This window comes from Polypterus senegalus, chromosome 18 (assembly GCF_016835505.1).
Source record: "Polypterus senegalus isolate Bchr_013 chromosome 18, ASM1683550v1, whole genome shotgun sequence".
In the NCBI taxonomy this organism is placed as follows: domain Eukaryota; kingdom Metazoa; phylum Chordata; class Cladistia; order Polypteriformes; family Polypteridae; genus Polypterus; species Polypterus senegalus.
Genome location: NC_053171.1, coordinates 22,561,353 through 22,572,022, shown reverse-complemented (window position 1 = coordinate 22,572,022; position 10,670 = coordinate 22,561,353). Strand labels below are relative to the sequence as shown.

At 36.1% G+C, this 10,670-nt stretch overlaps 1 protein-coding gene across 2 annotated transcripts in view; it reads left to right on the top strand.

Moving 5' to 3' along the window:
* Positions 1 to 8,365: 8,365 nt before the first annotated feature.
* The window catches only part of sel1l (SEL1L adaptor subunit of ERAD E3 ubiquitin ligase), a 51,729-nt gene continuing 49,424 nt past the window's right edge, over positions 8,366 to 10,670 (top strand). For both annotated transcript variants that reach the window (XM_039741230.1, XM_039741229.1), the window contains exons 1-2: positions 8,366 to 8,787; positions 9,476 to 9,510. In XM_039741230.1, the coding sequence (XP_039597164.1) occupies positions 8,703 to 8,787; positions 9,476 to 9,510 (120 nt within the window). In that variant the 5' untranslated portion in view covers positions 8,366 to 8,702. The remainder of the gene's footprint in view (positions 8,788 to 9,475; positions 9,511 to 10,670) is intronic.

Sequence of the window (10,670 nt, the reverse complement as noted above, 5' to 3'; positions counted from 1 at the left end):
TGAACATAAACGAGGTCTCGTTTTGAGATTTTTTTTTGGCCAAAAGGTTCTACACCAGAAATGTAGTATGGTTTGGTTTGATATCTTTTAGTGTCATCTACCAAATATTTCCTTGTTCATTACGGGTACGTTGGAGGGAGAGGCAAACTGAGATGTATCATCTTTTGCAGTATTCAGCAATGGGGAGCAAGCATCATTATATCTGGCGTGTGTTTTGGCGGGGTACCAATTCACAAATTTAATAGAGTATCTTGTTGAAGCTCTTATTACACCTAATATTTCTAAATATTATTAGATAAAATTAAAAGGTTAAACTGGGACCTTCTCACACACGTACAAGGTTCTTCAAGCATGCAGATATTTAGTTTCTCAATACTATTTGCGCCAAGATTAAATAAAAACAAAAGTAAAGGAGTGTAAAATGAGGGAAGTGTTGCATTGAGAAATAAAAAGTCTTTTAAAACAAGGTAATTTTGCAATAAAGCCAGTATAATTAAATGAAAGGTAACTGCAGTTTTGTGGCAAAATTAAACAATGACATTGTATTGCATAATAATCACATGACTTTATTTTAATTATGCTTTTTTCCCAAAGTTTATTAATTCATTATATATATATATATATATATATATATATATATATATATATATATATATATATATATCTCACTTTTGCATGTGATTATTTCATAATTGCGATTTTATTTTATTTCATTTTGGCACAAACAATATTCCATAGTTATGTAGTTAACTTGCGATAAGTGTTTTTTAAGTGAGACTGAATTTGTAATGGGCAATAGATAGACAGATAGAAACTTCATTAATCCTGAAGGAAATTGCAGCATCGCAAAAGCAGACAAAAAAAAGTACAGAGATTCATATACAGTAACAAGAATGAGCATACTCTTTTAAGTATGCTAATAAGGTACAAATACACACACAACAATAATTATCTGTAAGTAAATTAACAAAGCGTATTTATGTACTAAGAGTAAAATGATTAGATTTGCACATACTGTACTTATTAGTTACATCTTCAGAGTACAGGATGTTAGTCATTGGCACAGTATATTACCCACAGTGTCATTGTCTGTTAAAAGTCTACTACCATTCATCAAACAAGGAGCAAGGCCATCTCAGTCAAGGGATGACTCATAGCAAAGCCTGATGGCTGAGGGTAAAAACGATCTGACATAGCACTCCTTGGAGAAACACAATTGTCTCAGTCTGTTCATGAATGTGATCCTCCGTTTAGCCAAAACTTCATACAGGTGGTGAAAGTTATTGTCCAGGATAGTAAGCAGCTTCCTGAGTGACCTTTGTTCTATCACTTCCTCCCAAAATTGAACAAGCCTTTTTAATCAGTTTATTTAGTTTGTTGGTATCTCTTACACTAATGACATTTCCCCAGAACACTACCACATAGAAAAATACACAGGTCATTACAGACTGGAAGAAAACAAAGAGTAAGAGTGGCTTGCATACTCTAAACAACCTCAACTTCCTTAGGAAATAGAGGTGAAACTGGCCCTTCATCTGTTCACCCTATGTGTTGACACTCCTATCAAGCTTGTTGTTCAGATGTACCTCAAGGTATTTGTATCTTCTCTCCACCTCCAAATCTTCACCATCAATGAGAACTGGTGGCAGTGTGGACTTGTCCCTCCTGAAATCTATGATTATCTCCCTTGTCTTACTTATGTTGAGGTGCAGGTGGTTCAGTTTACACCATTAATTAAAGTTCTCTACAAGTACCCTGTATTCATTCTCCTGCTTACTGCTGATACACCCAACTATGGCTGTGCCATCTGAAAATGTCTGCAGATGGCATGATTCTGTACTGTGTCTAAAGTCTAAGGTGTACTAGATACACAGAAATAGAGCCAGTACACTTCCCTTTGCAACCCATGTGCTACTTATGACCATGTCCAATACAAAGTTCTTAAGACTCACAAACTGTGGTCTACCAGTTAAGTAGTCCAATATTCAGGATACAATAGCAACATTAACCCTCATTGAATTTAGCTTCTCCCCAAGCAATTTGAGCTGTATGGCATTGAATGCACTAGAGAAATCAACAAACAATATCCTCAGCCTGCTACCCTATTTCTCCAGATGGGAATAGGCACAGTTCAGCATGTAGATGATAGTATTGCACACCTCTATGTGGTTCTGGTAGGCAAACTGCAGTGGGTTCAGTGCTGTTTTGACCAGAGGTTGCATTTAGGCCAATATTAACCTTTCCAAGGTCTTCATAATGCGTGAGGCCAGAGCCACTGTTTGGTAGTCATTTAAGCTATTTGGCTGCAATATCTTGTGGACTGGGACCACACAGGATGTTTTCCATACAGCTGGGACCATTTGTAGAATCAGACTCAGAATTAATATATACTGAAAAAACTACACACAGTTACCCAGCACACTCCTTCAGTACCTTACAGTTAACATCATCAAGTCTGGCAGCTTTGCTTTGACTGACTCTCCATAGTTGTTTCTACACCTGGTGCACTGCGAATGTCAGTGCTGGATAGCTGAGAGTTTGGAAGAATGGTGGGTGTAAGTCATTGTAGCTGGGGCATGAGGACTGAGACACTGGCAGTTGGTAAGCAGAAGTTAGTCAGTCATTTTCTAATCTGCTTTGTTCTAAACAGGGGTTGCTGGAGTGTTTCCCAGCCAGCACAGGGTGCAAGGCAGGAACAAATCCTGGACAGGGTGCCAGTCCATCACAGGGCAAACACACAAACACACTCCACAACTACATACAAGGGTCGATTTGGCATTGCCAAGCCACATAATTTGCAGGTCTTTAGACTGTAGGAGGAAACAGGAGCACCTAGAGGAAACCCACACAGACACAGGGAGAACATACAAACTCCATATGCAGAAAGGAGAATGGAAAAACTTGGGGAGGGAGGTTGTGTAGACAGTGGTACATGGTCTTAGAGAGTAATGTAGATTGGAAGGGGAGCACAAGAGGAGATGAACCCCACAGATTGTCCAGGTACTAGGATGGGTAAACAAACAGTGAGCAGGAAGATCACAGTCAAACCTGTTAAATATTTTAATCAACTCATTAGACCACTCCTGACATTCAAATTGTTTAAAAACTGTGATATTTTCCATTCCTTACCATGCCACTCATTTTTTTTGCCCCATTTTGGCCTCTAGTTCCCTCCTGTAGTTCTCTTTAGTATCCTTGATCTTTTCTTTGCACTCTCTCTACATGCTTTTCATTTCCCCATTGTTTCTGTGGTATTATATAATCTAGGTATAATAATTTGTATAAGCTAGCTTGTGTAATCACCAAGGTCAAAAAATGAAACAAATAAATGAGTTTCGGTCAAATTCTGGGAATATCTGCTCAGGCTATGAGATAATGGTGGTAAGTTTCAGTCAAATGCTGACTATTAGGTAATGGTGGCAAAATGTTTGCATATTAGGAGCTTAGCAAAAATGTAATGTTAAGATGGCGCCATAATGGTAAGAAATAACATAAAAAAGATGTATGCACTATATTGGGAGGCTTGCTGCACGGACCAAGACAAGGCTTGTTACTTTCTAATAAAGTATTTTCTGCTTTCTCATCTAAAAGTAAGACTTTTTTTTTTTTTATAAAGAACAGTTCTTTCCACCATCTTTCCAAGTTTGAATATGTTTGTGGATAATTATAGGAGGGCAGTATTTGGAGTAGTATATATTTTTTGTAATTTTTTGTGGCACATTTTAGATAAATGGAAGGGGTTGTCTTGCATGTTATGAACGCAACATAAAAGAATGGCTGCATGTGCTTTATGTAATGTTGTACATAAGTGTTATTACTTTCTCATATACAATGTATAGGGAAAGTATTGTAATCGTCCAAAAATTGGATCTCAAGATTTTGATGAATCTCTGATCTTTGGAATCATGTCTGTTTGTGTGTGTGTGTGTGTGTGTGTGTGTGTGTGTGTGTATGTAAACATGACAACCTGAGTATACTTTCACTTAGGTCAACCAAATTTTGTATACCCCTATTTGGTACAAAACATAGATTTCTATCAACTTTTGAGCTATTTCCGCTAACCGGAAGTGGTATTTTTTTATTCATGCAGCTGCAGTGTTCAACTTTTGTTACAATAATTGTTCAATATATTATTCATTTGATTTGTTGTTGATGGTTCTTTAATGTACATAATATAAAAATATAATCACTGTCTTGCACTTTACTCCTTGAATATCCATCCCCATGTCTGAGTATACAAGAAAGTCTAGGGGAGACCACTCCTGATTTTTTTCTAATTTGCAATACATTTGTATCTGCATGGGTTTTCCTCTCACATCCCAAAAGATGTGTGTGTGTTTTAATATAATTGGCAATTTCAGGTTAGCTCTGTGTGTTTGTGAATGTATGCAAAGCTTCCAGTCATTCAAGACCGTAAAATTGGATTATGGGAATTTGAGAAAATTGTATCATATTATGATAATACAAATAGTGATTGATTCTAAAAGAGCTGAGTCCAAAAAGAATATTAGAGAAGGTCATTACTGTGCCAAAAGCAGAAATCTTGAAATGCCATTGCAAAGTTTATGTACTGTACCACAAAAAAAGGTGCAATATTTATTGTCTTTGTAATCTTGTCACATTTTTAGGAAAAGGCATTGTGTTATTGTATATGTGAAATACTTTTTCCAGATAAAATAACACATCAGTTTGACTTTAGTTGGGGACATCAAGAGGTGGAAGTGGCATGAAAGGAATAAAGAGAAATGTAAATCACAATCAATAAATGTTCAGACAGAAGTAAACCTTTCTTGGAGGGTTATTTTTAATGGTCTGGAAATGGTATTACTTTTGTGTAACCCAGAGAATCAAAACTTTAAAACATTTCTATCAGAACAATGTATTTCTTTAATGTGAGAAGTGACATCCTTCACTTCTCCTACAACTCTGTGATAGTCAATGTGATTTTCTATGCTGTACTGTTCGGGGCTGGTCACATCACATCAAGAGAGTCCCACCAAATCAACAAATTAATTAAAAGGTTAACCTCGGTTACAGGACACACTCTGGATCCCCTGGAGGTCATAGAGGAGGAGACCATGAAAACAAAACTGAGTACCATTATGAACAATGCTGTACATCCTCTCTGTGAGACCCTGAGGACTTTCAGCCAACAAATTATTTAAGCAGAGGTGTGTCAAGTGTGCCTCACTGTGACTGGGACAGCCAAGTCAGAAATGTTCTTTTCTTTCTTTTTAAAATCTCTTCCTTTTTTAGTCTTTGTGGTGTATATTTTGACCATAGACATTTATGAATGAGGAAATTTCCATAAATAATATAAAGATATACAAACATTTATATTCCAAATTCCCATCAAAAATAAGTAAAATAAATTAGTCAATACTCAAGATCACATCAAATCAATTTTGCACAAATACAGTAAAAGAGTTAGTGAAAAAATATTATCTACCTAAAATTTATAGGCTAAATGAATTTTCTTTTCAAGGGTAAATATGGTGAATAGTTTTAAAAGATACCTCTTGAACTTTTAGGTAGTACAGTAACCCTCTTGTAATATTACAAACTTCTTTCCAGTTAATATTTTGAAACTGTTACACCAGGACACTTTTTTGAAAGTTATACTATTATTACAATTTTTGTCCTATATTCATACCTTCAAACTTTAGACTTAAGATTCTGATTTGAATCAATAATGTGTAAATTTTGTAATAATTGTAAAAAGTCAAGGTGGAAAAGCATCTAATACAATTGCATATTCTTTGACCCATAATGGAAGTCTATCATTCCCAATAAATTCTGAATAGGTCATTAAAATTCCATTATTATAAAACAATTGCAAAATTGAGATATACTTTCAAAATAAAACATTCAGTACATTGACCAGGATCTTTGTTGCTCAAATAATGAAGCTTGTTTTTATTTTTGTTCTTATTAACTTTCTTAATTATTGATTTTGTGACAATCTAGTTCCATTGGTATATGTACCAGTCGTAGATTTACTTCATCCACTCAGAGGTAACTGCCTCATTAACGGAATATAAAACCTTTTTTTAAACATTAATTCCTGTGGTCAAAATCACCACCCACGTGCTTCTCTTCTTCGTTCCTGTTTTTTTTTTTTTTTCTTTTTTTACATCAAACCTTTTAAAAGACCCTTTCAGAGTTATATTTGCATCCTCTCTCTTCCACTTCTTTTTTCTTTTCTCGCATTCACTCAATTCATTTGTCATGATTTCTGCATGTGCTTTCCATTTTTTCTGTTTTACATGAGATAACTTTTTTTCCTTTCTCAGCTAGTATTTATGCCTTGTTCTGCAATATCTTTTAGCTTGTAACTGAATACATACCTTAATTAGTATAGGGCAGACGTACCTCCATGTCTGAATATTGTAACTACATCTATATTTATATCTGTGTTTGTACAGGAATTGCGAATTGGTGTGTGTGTGGCGGGGTCATGGAGAGTCCTCCGAACCCCAGCCCCTGCTCTCTTCTGACTGCTCTGTTCAAGCGCTCGAGATTTTATCTTTGCATATTTGAATTTCAATGTGGTAAATATGACCTTTTAATTGGAATGCCGTAATTCTCTTCGATTACTAAGGATAAAGGAAAGTTCGCATTGTTTAATATCTCCAGTGCAGTACCGTATTTCTTCATTCTTAGAAATATTGTTATGTCCACTGGCAACTGTGAGGATTTAATTTTCTGATCAAATTCAAATACTGTATTTTGAAATGGATTATTTTAAATATGGTGAAACATCTACACAACTAAAATGAATAAAACGGAGATTTTTTTTTACAATACTCCTCGTTTTACACCTTTCTATAAAGTATATTGAATCAAATAGAGCTGTTATAGTCACCGTAAAATGCAAGTCAGTCATTTTCCAACCCGCTATAGCCAACACAGAGTCACGGGGTTCTGCTGCAGCCAATCCCTGCCAGCACAGGGCGCAAGGCAGGAACAAATCCCGGGCAGGGCATAGCCAAAAAATTGGGGCAGGGCGCCAGCCCACCGCAGGACAAACACACCAGGGACAATTTAGGATCGCCAATGCACCTAACCTACATGTCTTTGGACTGCGGGAGGAAACCGGAGCAACCCACGCAGACACGGGAAGAACATGCAAACTCCACGCAAGGAAGAGAACCCAGGACCGTAAAATGTTCGTATTGTAAAAATAAAATTGTTGCCAAAACAAAGAGAATTAAACTCAAAAATGTTCACCTGTGCCAAAAGGATTACAGTAAACAATAAACAAGCTGTTACTGTTTTCATGAATTAAATGATTGTAATCAGTTAAATCTAACATCAATCGAATATTATTACCACTATATCTTTAATGTATAAATGTTCACTGATTAACGTTAATAAACTTATCAAGACATGTCAGTTTTCCTATAAATATAAACGAAACCAATGTCACTATCACAAACTCCTACTCAGTAGAAAACCCGTGGCATCCTAAAGAAAGAGCTGGACGAATAACAGCAGGCCAGGTATGTCACGCCGTTAACCAATTATTCTCAACGCAGGCGGTCCAATCAAGGGTGTGTGACCACGTTATTGGACAGTTTTTGGAAACATGTATTGTGGGAGGGGAAAAAGTGTTCGCGGGATAGCAATTGGCTATTTGGATAAGGAAGACCAGGATTTATGTGACCGTCCCGGAAAGCAGGGGATACCTATCAAAATTAAAGTCCGTATGACGTAGGCTTATTATAGAAGTTTTTTCAGCCTATTTCAGCTATCTGCTGCCCCGTTATTTGTTTGCTGTTTCTGTAGCAGTTGTGTGATTTATAGGAACGAAGAACTGGCCCGACGCCTAACCCTCCTCCTTTCTCACCCGAACTTAGGACTGGCAAAGATCGAGTCCATTAGAAAGCACTAGCTACCCGTTGCGCCAATGAGCGTGGGGAACCTATCTAACTAGCAAGCTAACTAACGGAATCGTTTGCACCAGGTTCTCCGTGAAAGAAGTTAAAACGTATTGTCTTTTAGACCATTTTAAATATTGATCAAGTTGATTAGGTAAAGATCACGTAGATAATTCTACCTGAATAGGACATATTTCCGAGTTGACATAATGAATTATCAGCTGGTGTTTTAAAATTTGAAATCTCACGGATTTAACGTTACGGGAAACGTTATTTCCAATCATATAACGGTGAGAATCGATCAATGGCAGTGACTATCTAACGTTCATTATCATTCGTTAATTCATTACATTAGATGTTCAAAAAAGAGATATGAGCATCTGAAACATAAGTAAAAGAAAATCCCAAAAAACTAACTGCCTGTACACATACAGGGGCTCTTAATGTGACACAAGTTTAAAAAAAAAGCGGAAATACGTACCGGACGTTGTTCTGGTTGTCAGTGCTAACTTGGCGGAGCTGGAGCGGCTAGGTGCTTTACAGTCTGCATCTGTTTACTTCCCTAGCTGTTATGAAGAGGTGGCGCTTCTGATTTTGTTGAAGGCTGGCGTTACAATGACCTTGTACGAAAATCCGTCGCCGTCAAGCAGCAAAACAGGGTTACTAAAGGGAGACTTGTAAACGCGTCGAAAGAAGCGTTTTAAAATTGAAGGATGAGTACGACGAGTTGAATCTTCTTACTCAAGCTGCATACAGACGTTTCTATTTTCATTTCTGTTTCAGCAATTTATTTACTTTGTTAGTTCGGCTGACGTTCCAAAAATGACTTCAAACACCCGTAAGATGACAGCGTCATGGATATTGCTGCTTATGTTACTGGTGGGAAATTATCAAGGAGTGACAGCTGGTAAGCCCTACTTCAGTAAAACATGCTCTCCTCCGTGGAGAGAGCAAAGTACAGTGTGTTGGTTTTTCTTTTCCTTTTTTGTCTGAAAATTTTTTATGAAAGTTTCCAATCGCCTTTTAATGCAGTCAAGCAATATATTTAAACACCTTTTTCTATTTTATTCTGTTTTTGTACAATTGTGTAGCATTGGATAATGTCGTTTTTATAACCAATATCATTTCAGGGTCCGTTTGCATCAGCAGAATAAAGCATTTTGTAAAGACAGTTTTTGATGAAATATTTTTTGCAGTTGAATGTTATTGTTAACTTGTGCATGAGAGCCGAATCGAACTTTCTTTTGTGTAGCATTTTGAAAAGCAAATTCAACCAAAACACGCTTTAGTAGGCAAACGGCACCACTGTAAAATGAGAAGTGCGAACGGTCTAATAAAAGCACAGCAGGACTGAACTAATGAAACAATGCCTACACCAGAAGGAGATTCCTATTATACCTGGTAAATGTTAAACAGAACGAACCAAAAATCAAGCCAGGGCAGTATCATCATTCTAACCATAAAGGGACGATCTCAACTGTGTAACTAGTTAGAAGTCATTTTTATTACTAAACTTTTTTTCAGTCAGAGCTGAAAATGATAACAATCATTGTTTGTTAAATGCCGATTACCTGCTACTGTTTTCTCACTTGTAGATGTGGAAGAGGGTGCCAATTCTCCAGAAGATAAGGTATAGCTATAATTTACTTTGTGCAATTAACAGTGCAGTCAAAATATTAACTTTAAATGTATTTATTACAAAGCAAGGTTTCCTCCATTCTTTTTACATTTTTTTCTTTTTAGTCATTCTGGTGTATATATGAGTTTTTTTTTTTTTGGTTGTCATACTAAGATAATATTTAATTATAAAGCTTCTGTAAAAGCCCATAATCCTTCCAGGGACAAATAAAGATCTTTCGGTTGGTTGTTAATTTCTTTCCCTATGATGCATTTACTTTTGTTGTGGAATGTGATTTGTTAATTAAATGAAATCGCATGCCGTATAACATTTTGAAGATACACTTTCCTTCTGAAAGAGCACAGTAAAGTGAGCTCACAGTTCAGAAATAAAATGAGTCAAAGTAACGGCTGTATATGTGAACTTAAAATGAGTCTCTGGAGGCTTCATTTGTAGTGGTAGCTTTGAGGTGCATGTCCAAGATCTTCATGTTATGCAACTTTTAGCAGTAAGAGACAACTAGAAATTAGATTAGAAAAATCAACACATACCCATAACACAGTTAAAGATAGAGAAATGACAGTTACAGAGACGGGAGTAGAACTGTTGAGACATGATTTAATCATAACCAAGTAATAAAGAAAGAATTATACGTGTTTGTTAATTCAGGCATGTTCTTCATTCTTTCCTTTGCAGAATAACGTGAATATCAATGCCTCTCAAAATTGACAAATTGTATTTAATATAAATATTCATTGTTATTTAGGTTTTTAGGTTAAACAGTTTCTGTATGGCAGGAAATAATGGGCTGAACTAGCTATGCAATATATAGTGGGTACGGAAAGTATTCAGACCCCCTTCAATTTTTCACTCTTTTTTATATTGCAGCCATTTGCTAAAATCATTTAAATTATTTTTTTTCCTCATTAATGTACACACAGCACCCCATATTGACAGACAAAAAAAAGAATTTTTGAAATTGTTGCAGACTTATTCAAAAAAAAAAACCTGAAATATCAGTCCTAAGTATTCAGACCCTTTGCTGTGACACTCATATTTAACTCCGGTGCTTTCCATTTCTTCTGATCATCCTTGATATCATCTTCATTTGAGTCCAGCTGTGTCTGATTCTACTGATTGGACTTGATTAGGAAAGCCACACACCTGTCTAT